At 39.2% G+C, this 17,900-nt stretch overlaps 1 protein-coding gene across 1 annotated transcript in view; it reads left to right on the top strand.

Annotated features, from left to right (window-relative positions):
* Nucleotides 1–17,900, top strand: part of POLR3A (RNA polymerase III subunit A) — a 31,635-nt gene that overhangs the window by 450 nt on the left and 13,285 nt on the right. The window contains exons 2-22 of the mRNA XM_031061809.1: nt 101–291; nt 497–759; nt 1,051–1,129; nt 1,554–1,742; nt 2,267–2,404; nt 2,918–3,089; nt 4,319–4,473; nt 5,379–5,618; nt 6,549–6,711; nt 6,906–7,042; nt 7,561–7,664; nt 8,357–8,498; nt 8,996–9,136; nt 10,331–10,400; nt 11,072–11,199; nt 11,688–11,826; nt 13,007–13,171; nt 13,444–13,616; nt 14,219–14,330; nt 15,646–15,764; nt 17,078–17,215. Coding sequence (XP_030917669.1) covers nt 101–291; nt 497–759; nt 1,051–1,129; nt 1,554–1,742; nt 2,267–2,404; nt 2,918–3,089; nt 4,319–4,473; nt 5,379–5,618; nt 6,549–6,711; nt 6,906–7,042; nt 7,561–7,664; nt 8,357–8,498; nt 8,996–9,136; nt 10,331–10,400; nt 11,072–11,199; nt 11,688–11,826; nt 13,007–13,171; nt 13,444–13,616; nt 14,219–14,330; nt 15,646–15,764; nt 17,078–17,215 — 3,158 coding nt within the window. The remainder of the gene's footprint in view (nt 1–100; nt 292–496; nt 760–1,050; nt 1,130–1,553; nt 1,743–2,266; nt 2,405–2,917; nt 3,090–4,318; nt 4,474–5,378; nt 5,619–6,548; nt 6,712–6,905; nt 7,043–7,560; nt 7,665–8,356; nt 8,499–8,995; nt 9,137–10,330; nt 10,401–11,071; nt 11,200–11,687; nt 11,827–13,006; nt 13,172–13,443; nt 13,617–14,218; nt 14,331–15,645; nt 15,765–17,077; nt 17,216–17,900) is intronic.

Raw genomic sequence — 17,900 nt, 5'->3', positions numbered from 1 at the left:
CGGAAGAGAAAAGGACCGACACCACCCCGCAGCCAATCATAAGCCGGCGCAGAACGCTTTCCGGGAGGGGTGGAGCTGCGCCTGGGGCCGCCCTTTTCAGCGCCACTCCTGGCCGGAAATAGCGGCGGGCGTGGCTTTCGTGTGCCCATAAAACCGGGCGCGGTGACAGTTCCGTGTCAAGACGGGGCCCGGCTGGGTCTTGTCAGTGGTGGGCGCTGCCCTCAGCTGACCTCAGCCCCGCTGTATGCTGGTTCTCCTGCGGGGCTGTGCGCCTTGGGGGTCTCGCCGTTGGTGATCTGGGGCTACTGTGGGGACAAGCAGAGCCACGGACTGAATGTGGCAGCGTAGCCTAGCTGAGGAGTTGCTTGGGGCTCTGGGAGTTGGGCCTCTTCAGCTTCGGGAATAGACGACTGAGAGAGAGCCTTATTCATGTGCATAGACAGGGATAGGTGTCAGACAGCGAAGTTGGGTTCGGTTCCGTGGTGCCGGCTAATAGGCCAAGGGGCGGTGTGCCAGCGGTGCTTGGGAAGTGCCCCCTGAACACGAGAAGCAGTTTTTTCGCTGTGCACTGGGCGCGCACGGGAGCAGGGTGCCCGAGGAGGCTCCCTCCGCGGAGGTGTCCCCGGACCGGCGGTACCGGCAGGGGGCGCTGCGGGAGGAGGCCGCGCTCCCCACCCCGGCCCAGGCCTCGCGGTGGGGGCCGTGCGGTGCCCGCGGGCTGAGGCGGGGAGCAGCAGAGTTGCGGGAGACAGAACCGCTGTAGCTGGAGCTTGGTAGAGTGTTGGCGTGGAGGGCCGCGGCGGACAGCTCATGGCACGCTCGCTCAGCTCATCGGAGTGCTGCCGCAGGCTGGGGTCTCCCACACGGGTGGCTGTGCCTGTGTCCAGCTGGGGGGATGCCCAGGAAGGTCGATAAATCTCTCAGTTAAAAACCACCAACTCACTGTAAAAAATAAAGCAGCTTTATTTTTTTTTCTTTTTGGTAGTTATCTGACAAGAACCTGTTTCAGCGACGTTGTGGATTAACCTAGCTATTTTTGCGTTGTTTTAGAGTACTTTGGGGTCCTGAGAAGGGCAGTGAAGTTGCTGAAGGAACACCAGCCCTAGGGGGACTGTCCGAGGGAGCTGGGGTGTTTAGCTTGGAGGAGACTTAGGGGAGACTTTATCACTCTTCTAAAACTGCCTGAAAGGAGGCTGTAGCCATCTAGGAATTGCTTCCTTCTCCCAGGCAACCAGTGGCTGGATGAGAGGGCACAGCCTTAAGTTGCACTGGGGAAGGTTTAGATTGGGCATCAGGGAGAACTTCACAGAAGGGATGGTTAGGCATTGAATGGTCTGCCCAGGGAGGTGGTGGAATTGCTGTCCCTGGAGGTGTTTAGGGAAAGCTTGGATGTGGCACTCAATGCCATGGTCGAAGTGACAAGGTGCTGTTTGGTTATAGGTTGAGTTCAGTGATCTCTGTGGTCTTTTTCAACCCAGTTGGTTCTGTGATACTTGCATGTAGGTGTGCTTGTCATTATAAGTAGCTTTGCATACATATATATATATACACAGGTATATGTGTGTGTATATGTGCCCATACATCTATCTGAAATTTCCCGTCCTAGAAGCCACATCTGTTTTGGCATGAAATCTCCAGAAGAGATGCGGCAGCAAGCCCACATTCAAGTGGTCAGCAAGAATTTGTACAGTCAGGACAACCATCACTCTCCGCTGCAGTATGGAGTACTGGACCATCGCATGGTAAGAACCTTTCTTTTGTTTTCCAATCTCTTTCTGGGGAATTGATTAAGTGGTTAAAAAAAGATTGGTGTCACCAAAGCATACTGTTTGTCCAAAGTAAGTTCAAATGAGTCTTTACTTGAATTTCATAGAATATTAGTTGCAGTGACAGCTACTTTTTTCCTGTTTTTGGTGGGCAGGAATGCATTCTCTTGAGGCAGGAAGTAAGTTACTTTTCTGCCAAACTGCTGGGATACCCAGAGATGTGTGTCACCAAAATGCCACAAGGCAGATTAATGGTCTGTAAGTCATTTGCAAGACCTGCCGGAGTCCAGGTCATTGGCATCAGCAGGGGCTGTGTGTAAAAACCTTTTTTCTTAAGGGTCAGAGTGACTGTAATGCTGTTCATTTGCTTCTGATGCTGGGGAAAAGGAGTGGCTCTGCTACTAGGATTCCTGACTAGTTTATAAACTCTTGTATTTTGTATATGTCCCATCAGTTACAGCTAACTGTTTTTCTCTACATGTGTGTTCTTTCTCCCAAAGGGAACGAGTGAAAAAGACCGTCCCTGTGAAACCTGTGGGAAAAGTCTGGCTGACTGTTTAGGGCATTACGGGTACATTGACTTAGAACTACCATGCTTTCATGTTGGGTACTTCAAAGCTGTGATAGGCATATTACAGGTAAACGTGATCATGACTTGCTGTCAGTTTCTAATCTAAAAAAGGAAATTTTCAGAAAACATGATGCTTGAAAGTAGTTGAGAAGGCCAAAATAAGGTTGCATTATGAACCTATCTTTGTGTACATTTTCTTTTGTAAAATACATGTATTTAAAGGCTAGTCTTAGTGATGTTCTATACAATCTCAGACCAAAAATTTAATCTATTATTTTTCTGCAGTTTGAATTAAATATATGCAGGGTAATTTGCCTTTCAGAACATCCAAATAAATCAAAGCTCTGTTTGCTTTTTACGAATTTTTAAGACCCTGCAGAGCTCAGCTGAAGATTTGCCTCATTGACTATATTATTCTCATGTGCTTTTTAATATGTATGTGATTTGGTCTTCCAGTCAAGACAGTGGTATCTCATTCAAAAAAATGCACTGTGTTGAAGAACTGAAGCTGTAGTTCAAGAGGTTACATCTCAGAATGTGTCTCTTAAAACAGCTGTGTTTATACATGTTTACCTTTAAGATGATCTGCAAAACCTGTTGCCGCATCATGCTGTCAGTGGAAGAAAAAAAGCAGTTTTTAGATTACCTAAAACGACCTGGCCTTACATATCTTCAGAAGAGAGGGCTGAAAAAGAAAGTGTCTGAGAAGTGCCGAAAGAAAAACACTTGTCCTTACTGTGGGGCCTTTAATGGTGAGTATTGACATGAGCAGTTTGTGAAGTTATCTGCTCTGATGGTTTTCACCTTGATGGCCGTGATAGGATCCAAATCTTGAATATGCTCATTCATTACACAGCTAATGGGTGTTGTCTCTGGCCCTCATTAAGAAACAAGTAATTGCATTTTTAGAGCCAGACACGTGCTTGTTCACCTCATTTGTGTGGATACATTTTCCTAGTTGCTTGTAGTGTTTCATGTATCATGTAGTAACCAATATTCGGTACTTCATTAATGACCAAAAAACTGTTTTAATGTGTTTTTTAAAATATTGAGAGCTATTGGCAGTGATCAATATGTTCACATATGTAGCCTCGTCAATGCTACGCACATAGAAGCAGTGATAGGACTTGTAATTTTGAGTGAGCATCATTTTTCATCACTGAATTAAATTAAGATTATCCCTTCTTCAGGGCAGAGTATTTTTGTAACAGTTTGTATCTGGTTTTCAAAATAGGTCATGGTTCTTTTTCACTTACACTGGTCACATGTTACTGCTGTTTAAGGACTTGGTCTATTACAGATACATAATAAATGGTTAATCCATGACTTAAAACTTCTGACTCATGAAAATTGTGAGTTCTTTGTTGAAATGTTCAACAACTCAATAGAAGGAGAGCTGCTTTATTGTACATGCCCTGTCTACACATAGGGGCCATAAACAGTAGGCATTTAGGAAAGTTATGTGATGGGTCAGAATACTTCAGTGAAACAAATTGAGCATTTGGACTTGTCTGTGGGAGTTTCATGAATCACGTTACCTGCATGACATGAAAATATTTACCAGATTTTTTCTGATAATTCACTTCCAAAATTACTTCAGAAGATACTGGTAAGATACATAAATGGCACTTCTTAGTCCTGTTTTTAGTGTGGGAACTTCTACTTCAGAAATATCTGCTGTGAATGAAGTGAAGCTGAATTAAAGGTGTGGGCTAAACCACTTACTTTCAGCCTCAGAGGCTCCACCATCATGTAGGTACACCAAGCCATCCATATAAAAAGGTATAACTTGATTGTCCTTTTGTTGTTCTGTGAGTTGAGGAAGCTGGTTAATAAAGCTGACCAAGTTTTAATTTGTTCTTGTGTTCACTGAAGGTTTAGCTTGTTTTGGAACTGTAAATTATTTATGTTTTGGTGGTGTTTTGTGTTTTTGTTAGTTTGAAATTAAATCCCAAGGCAATCCGTATTTAATTCCTTGCAGGAACTGTGAAGAAGTGTGGTTTGTTGAAGATAATACATGAAAAGTACAAGACAAATAAGAAAGTTGTAGATCCAGTAGTATCTACTTTTCTCCAGTCCTTTGAAACTGCCATTGAATATAACAAAGAAGTAGAACCGTTACTGGGAAGAGCTCAGGTGAATTTTATTATAATCTACATTTTTTGCTATTTTTTGTGCATGAAATAAAACTCCTTAAAGGCTTGCAATATATCAACTCAAATCTTCTGATGATACAAGAGTTTTGTATGTCAAAAGATAGATGAAGGATGTTTGTATCCAGTGCAATAATGTTAACTTTGCTAAAATGAGAAATTTAGTATGCTAGCGTGTTCTGGTACACCATTACCTGCCTGTGAAGAAAGGGATGGTGTTAGTGTGTTGTGCTTCTATAAACTACACCAGGAAGCAGAAACACAGGTCCATATAAGGTTTCCATGTATATACAGGTTCACTGTAGCCCTGGTATTAATTCCAATACACACTTTTTTCTCTTCAGAAGTTCTTAATGTTGAGAAAGAAAGAGCAGACTTAATTTGCTAACTGTTTGTTTCATTAGCTTTTCATTGTATGCAGTTTTGTTTCCTTCTGTTCTTAGCAAGCTGGAAAGATCTCCAGGTACATACTTGGATAGAAAAAGTAGTGAACACAGCAGCAGCTGTACTAACACGAGAGAAATATCTAGGTAGTAGTGTAATCGTGATTTTTTTACTAATGAAATGAATATAATGTGCTCTAAGTTTGTTGTAGGATATTGAGTTGCTTTTTCTATTGACAGTGAGATACTCTCGATTAACTCTTGAGACAAGAGAGCATACATAGGGAAAAATGGAAGGAAAGAATATATAGCAAGTTAACAGTTGAGATGCTAAAAACATTGGTTCAGAATAAATAAACCAAAACATAGTTTTGTTTGCACAAATAGTTCTCTGTTTGCCTTTGAAAATGGCTATTTCTGAACATCAATAAAATAAGGGGAGGAGGGAAGCATTGAAACTTGACATTATGGTTTCTTCTCCCCATTTTCCCAATGGATTTTGTAGGAAAACTTGAATCCTTTGGTAGTACTGAACCTCTTTAAAAGAATCCCAGTGGAAGACATCCCTCTACTTCTAATGAACCCACAAGCAGGTAAACCTTCAGACTTGATCCTCACACGACTCCTGGTGCCTCCACTGTGTATCAGACCCTCTGTGGTGAGTGATTTGAAGTCTGGCACCAATGAGGACGATTTGACAATGAAACTGACAGAGATCATTTTCCTCAATGATGTGATAAAAAAGGTGAGTCAGCATTCGCCCTCTGAGACTGCTGCCTTCAGCAAGACTTGTGTGGGATTGAATATGGCAAGTGGGTTTGGTGCTTACAGTCTGGTGCTGTATTCCTATGTCATTGGGCATTTTACTGAAAGACAGGAGCAGCTTACTTCAGATGGAACTGGCTGAGTGGCTGCTTGCAGTGTAGGACCTGCTGAAGGTCTGCTGGGATTCTTATGGGAAATGTTTTTTCATTTCAGCTCTGATCTGTTAACTCTTACTTTAATTTTTCTTTTTTTTCTCTTTTCCATGACTGTCACACTTTTTGCATAGTTACTTACAGTGAAAATATTACACCTATTGATTTGTGGCTTTTTTTTTTCTTGTAGACCTTCTTTTGTTACATCTTTGTGCTTTATTTATTCCACCATCTGATCTTGAGAAGTCATGTTTCATTTAGTATAGCCATCAAATTGAGACTAAAAGATTATTTGACTTTTTATCATTTGCTTAGAAGAGTACTTCTACCAGAATAATTCTTTTCACACTTTTCAAAACTGTTCCTTTGTCAGACAAAGGCAGACAAAATGAATTGAGTACTAACTCTTCCATGATTGAAAAGCTATTAACTACTGATTTTCTTGTCAGTTAAGTTATATTGGCTTAAGTGGATTGGGAAAAATGTAATTGAAAGAAATACCTAATTTTGTGAGCATTTGTTCAAAGATCATATTAGTCAAAAGATTTTTCTTTTTTGCTGGGTTCCCTTGTGGTATGCCTTATGCTATAGTAATGTGTATCATCTCACAAAGTTATTTTCCCTTTTTTATTCCAATTGATGGAAGTTTCATGATATTATTTGTAACGGAAGAGTTGTACTCATGATAGAAAATTTATTGTCTAGTTTAATATATGTTGTTATATTTATTTTCTGAATTGGATTACTATTTTGTTTAGCATAGGATATCAGGAGCCAAAACACAGATGATTATGGAAGACTGGGATTTTCTTCAACTGCAGTGTGCCCTGTACATTAATAGTGAGCTCTCTGGCATACCCCTCAACATGGCACCTAAAAAATGGACCAGAGGTTTTGTTCAGAGACTTAAGGGAAAGCAAGGTTTGTCTAAAAAAATGCTTTTAATTATTTTTTTATAATTGAACCACAAATCTTTGCTATTGCCAAATCTTCTTCTGCTACTGCTGTGTTGCACCTCAGTGCTATACCTTAAATGATGTTCTAATGTACTGTCTTAACACAACATTTTGAAAACTATTTTTATTTAAAGAGTTTAAACTGTTTTGTTTTGTTAGGTCGGTTTAGAGGCAATCTGTCTGGAAAGAGAGTGGATTTTTCTGGCAGAACAGTCATTTCACCTGATCCTAACTTAAGAATAGATGAAGTAGCAGTGCCTATTCATGTTGCTAAAATATTGACCTTTCCTGAAAAGGTAAGTAATGTAGGACTCAAAAAACTTTTTCTATTCCTTTTTTTTCCCTAAGTCAGACCTCAATGTCGTTTCTTTACTCACTCTAAAAGGGAGTGAATGTACTGCATTATGTTGGAAATGCCATTCATGGATGCTTTGATGCTTTCTCTTGCTGCTGGCAAATAAAGATCTGTGGTATTGGATATAAGCAAGTGCTGGCAAGATGTGGTGTAAGGAGTGACATCTCTACAGCTAAGACTTTGGCTTCATGTTTTTTCAGTTCATTCATAGATTTGTGTGAAGGAGTCGATGGGTGCTTTTATTTCTAAGTTTCCCTCCCAGATTTTTAATTCAATTTCCCTCTGATATTCTGCTCTAAGATAGGCTGAAGTTTTCTTCTTTTATTCCTTCCTGCGAGTTCCCCTCAGCAGTTGGAGGCTGAAATGTGAGCCTAAAATTTGAGAACACAAAAGCCATCAGTAAAAACAAGATCCTGAAACATGTTCTGCTTGTTTCTGATTGAAGTCTTTATGCAACAGGTGAACAAAGCAAATATTAATTTTATGAGGAAACTTGTCTGCAATGGTCCTGATGTTCATCCTGGAGCAAACTTCATACAGCAAAGGCACACCCAAATGAAAAGGTATCGTGCTTATCTGTAATGATTCACTTTTTATTTCTCCCCATCAACTTGCTCTTGTTGGCATGTGAAAGCAGTTATATCTGCAGGGATTAAAATTTATTTTTAGAATCTTTCATAAAGGGCAGTAGAAAAAGAATTGTCTTGATGTTCTCGGGTCTAGTGTACAAGTTTTTGAAATAGTCTTTTGCATTTAAACTAAAGTGCACATACTAATGATTTTAAACTGCTGTTAGATTTATATTCTTTTATAACTGAGTCTATCTTAGTTGAAGTGGAGGATGTAGTACAGACACAAGTGAAAACAGGTGGTTTTGGGCAAGTTGTACTGGCTGGTTTCATGTGAGAGCTAACCTAAAGTCAGTTTAGATATAGGAAGGAGGGGTAATACATGAGTTAAATGTCCTGTACTCTGATACAATTGAAATAAATTCTGTGCATTTACAAATGGACTTTTTTCTTACTTAATGTTTAATCACTGTAGCTGTGTTGACTAATGTCAAAATACAGTCATTGCTTAAAATAGCAGTGACTGATGTTCAGTCCATGCCAGTTTTGTCTTCTAGTTATTGCAATACAAATACTCCAGCATTTAATGGAAAAGCTGGCACTATAAACACAGAATTAATTTTTAGGTGTCTTTCTGTTTAGTGTCTGTGTATCTTCTGACTGCATTGTTCTCTCTTCCTATGAAGATTTTTGAAGTACGGGAACCGAGAGAAGATGGCCCAGGAGCTGAAGTTCGGTGACATTGTGGAGCGTCATCTGATTGATGGTGACATCGTCCTGTTCAACAGGCAGCCCTCTCTGCACAAGCTGAGCATCATGGCCCACATTGTGAGTGCACACAGGCTGGCACAGACAGTGCAGCCTGCAGTACCAGGCACTTGGCCTTTATGGTGTTTCTGTCTTACACAAGCAAAAATCAACACAACTCAAGCTGAAACAGTGTGTGGAGCAAGGATGAATGCAGTGCAGTTGTGCCTGTGCATGGGAATTGATGTGTACCCAGGCAGGGTGCTGTATGCACACTTCTTCCAAGAGCCATAATTGACCTTGCTATTTCTTCTTGTGTGAGCATTTCATTTTTGTGGAGTTGATGTGATCTCTACAAAGCATGTTGTCTTATGTGCTTTTATAAATATTTCATAATGAAAATTATTAGCTACATTACTGTAATATAATGTAAATACAATTTCTATCAGTTCCTGTTGAGTTATGTCCTAAAATCAGGAATTTTGATTCATTTTTGTAATATAAAAAGGAAGCACTTGAGCATGGCTTTTTTTTAGCCATGCTTGACTCTATGTGAATAATTTTTTTTCCTTTTCCAGGCTAGAGTAAAACCTCATAGGACATTCAGGTTCAATGAATGTGTCTGTACACCATACAATGCTGACTTTGATGGAGATGAGATGAACCTTCACCTTCCTCAGACAGAAGAAGCAAAAGCAGAAGCACTTGTTTTAATGGGGGTGGGTAGATAAAAGGCTCATGATGGGATTTGGCTGGTGACAGATGGGCTGAGCCCTTTAGTTCTTAACTTGCATGTGAAATCTGAAATACTGTCGAGATTACTGGGTGTGGGTAATGTACAACTTTGAAGCTGCCCAAAAACTCTGCAAAAACCACTTCAGAATAAGAAGGACTGTTACACCCTGGTAATGTAAGAACTTTAGGTTTAGCATCTGGGGAAAATGCAGTGTAGGTAGAGGTCATCAGTATGCTTCTGTCTGACTGTCCTTAGAGATTGCTACCAGGCTAGGATGGCTCTGTTACCAGCAGATCCATCATTTGCTTCTGGTCTGACAGCCTGGGAATTGCAGATAGATGGACCAGCTGCAAATGAGGTGCTGATACTGGGCTTGTACTGAAGAATGCAGCTTCCTAGAGAAGGCAGGAGGGAGGGGCCTCATAGAGCAGGGTCAAAAAGGGAGAAGGAAGGGAAGATAAGTAAGGATCTGATGGTTACAAGCTTTAATCTGTGGTGTGAGACAGCAGCAGCAAGGTGAGGGTTTACCAATCCATTTGTTCCTTTAGGGTTACCAAATGCTACTCCTACTTCGGGTGTACCCATACAATTGTTGGCTGCAGCCTGTTGAACCTCACTAAACTGACTTGTGAGCTTAAAAAGAACACCCCCAAGTGATTCATGTCTATGTGGGAATGGGTTCAGGCAAAACTGGTCCATGGGTGGGGGTGATTAACTGGAACAGTAGTTTGAGTAAAGCATAAGATCATGGAGCTAGAGGTGGCTTTATTGTTACCCACCAGGAGGGATTACACCACTTGCAGTATTCCAGTTGATCCCTGTAGTGAATGTAACACCTCTTGTCCTTTCCCCTGTTCTCAAAGCTAGCTTGTCTTCCCTTCCCTGTCCTACCAAAACACATGAAGTTGTTTACCACTTCTGCTTTGGAAACAGAATATGTCATTTCCAGTAACTTTTCTCAGACTATTCCTTAGCTGTCAGTAGATGTGCATGGATGGAAATGAACTGACACTTTTGACTTCTTTTTTCCATCTTTTTGAAGAAAGCTGTAGTTCACTTTAAAATAAGCTTTGACCATTTCACCATAAAATAAATGTCTTAAATGGTAGGTTCCATTTTGAATAGCCAAGGGAATATCAATGTCTTTAAATGCGTAATATCTTTTTGTGTCATGCAGACTAAAGCAAACTTGGTAACACCTAGAAACGGAGAGCCTCTTATTGCTGCTATTCAAGATTTCCTCACAGGTGTGTATGAGCTTATTTCAGAGCTGTGTGATCTAGCAGATGTTCCTTCAGAATCACTTCCCTTTTTCGGAGTTTTTCTATATTAATTAAAAACTTTCTCCTTATTTAATAAAACATTATTAAATAAGGCCCTTGTTTTCCTGAAAGATAATGATGCCCTCAGAGAAATTTCTGATGTTGTCTACCTTTGTAGCTGCTATTATTACTACCTTTGAGTGTGTTTTCCTGCAAATGAGTGTTTGAGATCTTTGCATTCAGTAGACAATGTAAACTGCTTATGATTATGGTAGAAGAGTTGATTTCACTCAATAACTATTAGCTTTAACCTCCAATATGTACCTTCAATGTCTTTAATACTTTAGGAAATGTTCAATGAACATAAGGAAGAAAGTGTACAAAAATAAATGCTGAGGCCTTATTTCACTTATGAAATAGAGTCTGAGATCAAGAGAGTAAGTTATAGAAGTAGACTGTTCCTAATTTTTAGACATTTAGTGTGGAGCAATTAAACAAAATTCTGGAAAGGATTTACGACTAAAGCTGTCTAAACTATTGTTGTTTTGCATAGTAAGTAGCTGATTCATATTAGAATGAAATAATTAACACTGAGTATGCAATGGCTTTTAAATTGAATCTAAATTCATTCTGTCATAATACTTTTTTCATTTCAGGTGCTTATCTTCTTACATTAAAAGATACCTTTTTTGATCGAGCCAAAGCCTGTCAAATTATTGCATCTATTCTGGTTGGCAAGGATGAAAAGGTCAAAGTTCGCCTTCCACCCCCTGCAATTCTGAAGGTGTGTCAAACTATTTTTTTCATGTTACTAAGATTTTCTTTATTGTGTGTTCTTGACCCATAGTGATGCTACATGAATCTTTAAACTCCTAAAGTTTTAAATCCAAGGTACTTGATAAAGTATATATACTATATATTATGGATGTTGCGCCCTCTTTCAGAAATGAAATGACAGCAGCATCTTTGAGGTTTTTTACCTTTTCTAATTAGAAAGGGGAACATGACAGTAAAAGGGAGCAGTAGTGCATGTTTCTCTTGACTGCATGCACATACCCTGTTGTCAAGGATAACCATTCAGCACCCAGGAGGTTCAAATCTATGAAAGAGGATGTTTTCCAAAGGAATGCTACTATGCATTTCTACATGTATGATTCTCTGTAGACTTGTTCTGTATGTCAGGCAGCTTTACAATTAAATTCTTGCTTGCTCTTTTACTGTAGTTTTAGCATAAACTTGTAATCTTTATTCTTCTCCTTCTGTTTCTCTCAGCCTGTAACACTCTGGACAGGAAAACAGGTTTTTGGCCTCATCCTCAAACCCAGTGATGATTGTCCTGTAAAAGCCAACCTACGAACCAAGGGCAAACAGTATTGTGGCAAAGGGGAGGACCTGTGCTACAATGATTCTTGTGAGTGACACTTCTAAAGCCATGTTTTGGAAGTCTTCAAAGAAATCATAGAAATTATTGAGCTTACTGTAGGCATTGAAGCTGTACTTGACATAAGTGTTCTTGAAATGAAAATAAGATCTTGCAGTTTTTCTCAAGACTTGAAATCTATTTTCTTAAACTAAAAGAAAAGTTTTGTATGATGCTCAGTTTGTCATGATGCTAACTTATTGTTTGAAGGTGAGGGAGAGGAAAGCAAAGCTTAGGAAGTGGTTGTTCAGAGGGCAAATGAAAAAATTTAGTCTCTCAATGGGGGTACTAATGCAGGGATTAGAAGTCAAACACTGTAAGGAGTTAGAATATGCAGGGAACATAAATCCCTAGGATGTCAAACCATCCATGTCCTTCCACTTAGGGATGTCAGTGGCAGATGGAATGCTAAGCATCATGGTTGAAAAGGCTGTAGGAGATGAGGAAGACTTTTCTTAGAATTCATTTAACATTTGTGTGGTGACTGTTGGAAAGGAACTTGAGCAGGCAGGCTTAGGCTGGTTCTGTGCTGCTCACGAGTGTAAGTTGAAGAACCACTGATTTGCACTAATTCTGTCGTGCAATGTTGCCTCAAGAAAGAATTTTCCAGTTAGCACTCAAGTCCTCTCTACAGATGACTGAGTGGTTTCTGCAGATGAAAGGAACACTCTGTACTATGAAGTCAGTTGTAAACATTGTGGAACAATTTAAGCTTCTAAATATTGTAGGACAAAAGGCCACAAAGAAATCCTGCTTACACGCCTGTGAACATAAGAGGTTGTCTTTATTTCAGTGTATTATTTTTAGAAAATACGGGAAGAGTCTATTTTCTGAATTTAACAGGAGCACATGATGTGGAAAACTTTTAGATTTCGTTGTTGGCTGTGTTCAGTTCTCTGAAAAAAAATTCACTTCTGCAGACATAGTAATTCTCTTTAGAAAGCTCTCTGCAAATTCTCAAAAGTCTCAAGAAAACCCATATCATGTCTTGATTTGATGTAATAAGTGATAGAGCAGTGACTTGTACTTCAAGAAGATGATACCTAAATTCACATTGAAACTATTGAGCATGGACAGAGCTTTTATTTCAAAATTCTCCCTGTAAGTGATTACTAATGGGTAGTGAGTGTTTTAGAAAACTGGTGAATTCTTTTTTCCTTTTGATTTCTAGATGTCACAATTCAAAACAGCGAGTTAATGAGTGGCAGTATGGACAAAGGAACACTGGGGTCAGGATCCAAGAACAACATCTTCTACATCTTGCTGAGAGACTGGGGCCAGGTGGAAGCTGCAGATGCCATGTCACGTCTGGCCAGACTTGCTCCAGTCTATCTTTGTAAGTACATTTCCTTGTAAAAGAGTACTTTAGTGCAGAAATCAAGAGCAAGCAAGATTTTTGCTTCAAATATGACATGCTGTGCTTTTAAAAAAATAAGCTTGTTTTGAAGGTGGGAGACAGTGAAACAATTATTTTTGTGGTTATGAAGTGCCTGTGATGGTCACATGATGGGAGGCAAAATTGAAAGTTCCCAATAATAATTCCTGGGTTTAATTTGTTTTCTCTGCATGAGATTGAACTATCAAAATTTATTTTCTTTTTAATAATAGCTAATCGTGGCTTTTCAATTGGAATTGGTGATGTAACCCCTGGGCAGGGCCTGCTAAAAGCTAAGTATGAGCTCCTGAATGCTGGCTATAAGAAATGTGATGAGTATATTGAAGCTCTGAACACTGGCAAGCTACAGCAGCAGCCTGGTTGTACTGCAGAAGAGACACTAGAGGTAAAATTTTCAATTACATTCACTCTCCATTTGGAGTAGAGGCTTCACAAATACATTCTTGTACATTGAAACCCTATGGTTGCCTTATGAAACCTAAAAATACAAGGAAATACAGTCCCTAGGCACGTAACTTGAGCTTAGTCTGTACAGGCTTAAGATGTTTGCATGCATCTAAAAATGTTAGCTTAACACAGAGCAACTGAAATCCTTCAGGATGTATTGGGGTGTTACTGGAGAATAAAATTACACTGGTAATTGGAATGGAATTGATTAAATTGATCAATATTTTCATGCTTATTTTCCATGCAGCACAGTGTGACTTAGAGCTTCATGCAATGCTCAATTTAGCTCATGTTTTTGATGCTGATAAGAGATTGTCCTTGGATACCTATGTCTTATCTAAACAAAGACATTTTCTTCAGCAAACTGGAAGTTAGGCAAGCTGAAATGTAAAAGTTGTTTTACCTGAAGCAACAACTGGGTTTCTTTGTCTTCACTGTATTTTAATTTCCCTTTTACTGCTGAAGGTGTTGCTGGGAGTGATAGAATTCTGTTTGTGTGTTTTTTAGCAAATTCTGAACTTCTGAAATACTGTATTTCAGGCTTTAATCCTTAAAGAACTGTCTGTTATCAGAGATCACGCTGGCAGTGCCTGTCTCAGAGAACTGGACAAGAGCAACAGTCCCCTGATCATGGCTCTCTGTGGTTCTAAAGGTAGGGACAGCTGAACTTGGCATGTAGGTTACTCACTCCTTCACTTTCGTGAAACTTGCTTGTTCCATCTTTATACCTTGTTTTATACTGTCAGTTGTGTAAGTTCATGTCATAGCTGTTTCAAGTGGTTCAGTAAGTACAGGTTGGATATAGTTAAAATCAAGCAGATGTTCTGATATTCTTGTGTCTTGATTTTTAGTACAAGTTGCAAAACATCTTGTTCTTAAGACTTGAATCAGTTAAAAGTTGTCAGTTTTTTTATCTTAAGTATTTATATCACATAGAAAAATCAACAGTAAATGATAGATTCAGAATTGGAACTAACATTTCATAGAATCATGAAATTATTCGGAAGGGACTTTAAAGATCACCTAGTTCCAACCTCCCTGCCATGGGTTGGGATGCCTTCTACTAGACCAGGATGGGGCATCCACAGCTTCTCTGAGCAACCTGTTCCAGTGCTTCACCACCCTTCTTACAAAGAGTTTCTTCCTGTTGTCTAATGTTGTCTAATATAAACCTGCCCTCTGACAGTTTGAAGTCATTCCCCCTGTTCTATCACTACATGCCCTTGTGTAAAGTCACTCTCTTTCTTGTAGCCCCTCTTTAGGTACTGGAAGGTGCTATAAGGTCTTGAATTCTTGTGTGAGTTTTCATTTGTTTCCTTAAAGAACTTGAAGTCACTTTTGCTTTTTTTAGTTGTGTAATAAATTGTGGAAAGCCTCACAGTGACATGTTGCGTTCTAAAGAAATACTGAAATCTAAGATAAAGAAGATATTAAGTGTATAATTTTTGTGGGGGTGATGGGAAGGCGTTTTTGCAAACATATTCAGCAAATAAAACTTCTGAGTTAGTGACTTAATTCTCTGGGACTTAATTTGTTCTAGGAGTCCTGGTAGACACTGAACCCTTTATGAAAAATATTGTTCAAGTATGTTTATTGAAGAAATTGTGAAGCAAAATGTGTAGGTTAGGATCATGGGCTGTGTACAACACAATCTGTGATACAACCCAGGATAATATAAGGATGGGTGCCAAATAAAGGCATGAATGTCTATGACTCAAAGGAAAAAAAAATGAAAAATTGTTGGCAGTATCATAGACTTAAGTGCATAAATGCACTTAAGACTTTGCATAAATGCTGAAATTTCCAGGATGAGTAACAGAAAAGCTTCTCTAACTCTTGCGGCTCTGTTTTGCTGAGCAGTTATGAGGCTAAATAATTCACCTTCATGGAAGTGAAGATAGCCCTTCACTCACAAATGAGGAATATACTGCTTCCCTGATGAGCTTTCTTTTCCTTTGTCTTTTCAGGCTCCTTCATTAACATATCCCAGATGATTGCTTGTGTAGGGCAGCAGGCCATCAGTGGGTCCCGTGTTCCCGATGGGTTTGAGAACAGGTCTTTGCCTCACTTTGAGAAGCATTCTAAGGTAATTCTGGGTCTTTACAACAGACTGTGAAGGAAAGTGAAACAAGTTTCCTTAAGGCATTTGGAGAAGAATGCATGATGAAACATGTTGTCATGATATGCTGAAGGAAAAGGATCATATATGGTCAATGTAAAATGTTTTGTGTGATTTGGGAGTTAACAACAGTGTTCTGAATTGCCATAGGATGTCTAGTTAGTGTGATTTTTTACAGCTAAGCCTTGCTTTGACCTTTCTAATTTAGTAAAATTAAAGTGAGGTGATGATACAATTTTGGTTCTCTTGAAAATCCTAAAAACAATTAGTTAAAGTTTCTCACTGGTGTTACATTTGACTGCACTAATACTTTCCAGGAAAACTGCTGAATGTATGTTGGTGTCTTTATAAGCAGGTGAGAACATGCCAGATCAATCATTCTGGTTTTTCTCTTTTTCCATCAGGATAGGTACCATGGGTTACTCTGTGTTTCATGTTTTGGTCCTACATGAAGCAGTAGTGGCTCTCGTGCACTTGTTAATATAATCCAGTGAGATTAATTCCTTTTAGAGTGCCATTTGAAATCTAATGAACACTAGTGAAGGTTCTAGGTATGAGCCCATAGTCTAGTTGGTGTGTTAGCTAAGTGTCAGAGGGTAGCTATGACACTTGTATATGTAACTAAATGTCCAAATTTCAACTTCTGAGTTCTGTAACATACTGAATAAGTAGAAAAAGAAACAATACTTAATGGTTTAGATGGGAAGATAAAATGTAGCTCTAGCTCTTCTTCTGATTTAGAAAGCATTACCTGTTGTTAAATAACAACAGATAGTGATTTTTGATTTGAAGGGATGCCTGCATAAATTTAATTGGCAAGAACTTTCCTCAGAGGTGAGGGCAAACCATTCCAAAAAATTAATCATATACATATCTCCAGTTGTCTTTTTCCTAGCTTCCTAAGTCTTCAGCAAATACCTTTGCCACTACTATGGCAAAATGAACATTTTTAATTGCAGTTTCACTTTTTGCAAGCTTAATGGAAGTGTTGGTGGAGTGTTGGGAAGAAATAGCTGGAAATGTGACAAGGTTTGTAGGAGGAAGGAGAAATTCTGGTAAATTAGTTTGGAAAAACTAGGCAAGGATTTCTGAAGCCTTTATTCAGATGTAAAATACAAATATGGAACTTGAGATCTCAGCAGAGCTGAGGTCATTGTCCTGTGTTGGTGGGGGTACTGGCTAACTTGCAGAAAGCATTTCAATGGCATGCACCATATCTTTCTGTAACATACAGAACATACATTGCATTTTAACTGTGTTTTTCCCACTCTTCCCTGCAGCTCCCTGCAGCAAAAGGCTTTGTTGCCAACAGCTTCTATTCTGGTTTGACTCCCACTGAATTTTTTTTCCACACAATGGCTGGTCGAGAAGGTCTGGTTGATACAGCTGTAAAAACAGCTGAAACTGGGTATATGCAGGTAACTGTCAGCAGAGTGAGGGTTTTATCAGTCTTCAGAGGCGTGGGTATTTCTCTTGTGCACGTTGAGGTGATGGATCAGGGAGAAGTGCAAACCTTGTGTGTTTTCAATGTAAACAGAGTAATTTATACTGTGAAATACATGGCTTGGTCTGTTCTCCAGGTGGTGTGGAGTTTGTAAGTGAGACCTCAGCTAGTGGTACAATAACGTGCTTGTATTAAGCTGTTTCCTCCTGAATATGGGTAAAAGTCCTTGTTCTGTGCAATTGTTGAGGACTACTTTCTGTATAGTGTGTTCCTGAACCCGATGTAACTGATGACAGAAATGCTGCTAAAGCTCCCTTTCATTGTCTGCTCTCTAGGTAAGAGGGGCCTTGGCCATAGAGGCTTAGACTGGTTCTGTAAAATTTTAGTATCTTTGGCTGTAAATAAATATCCTGCAAGTATTTACATATATATATAAATATAATAAGAAATCTGCATAATACTTCTCTTCAACTTTCTTCCTATATCAATGAATTGTAGCACTTGGACTTCGAAATATAAAAAAAAAAAATCTTAACATTTATTTTATCTTACCTTTTTTCTCACCAGTGAGAAAAAAAATACCAGTTCATAGTCTAGTTTAGGTGATCTAATTTGCTTTCATGGAACAATGAAGTCCATCTTTCAAGTAGAAATGTTTT

The sequence above is a fragment of the Geospiza fortis genome, unplaced genomic scaffold (assembly GCF_000277835.1).
Source record: "Geospiza fortis unplaced genomic scaffold, GeoFor_1.0 scaffold130, whole genome shotgun sequence".
Taxonomy (NCBI): domain Eukaryota; kingdom Metazoa; phylum Chordata; class Aves; order Passeriformes; family Thraupidae; genus Geospiza; species Geospiza fortis.
Note: the sequence above shows the minus strand (reverse complement) of the source record. Positions and strands in the feature narration are given on the sequence as shown.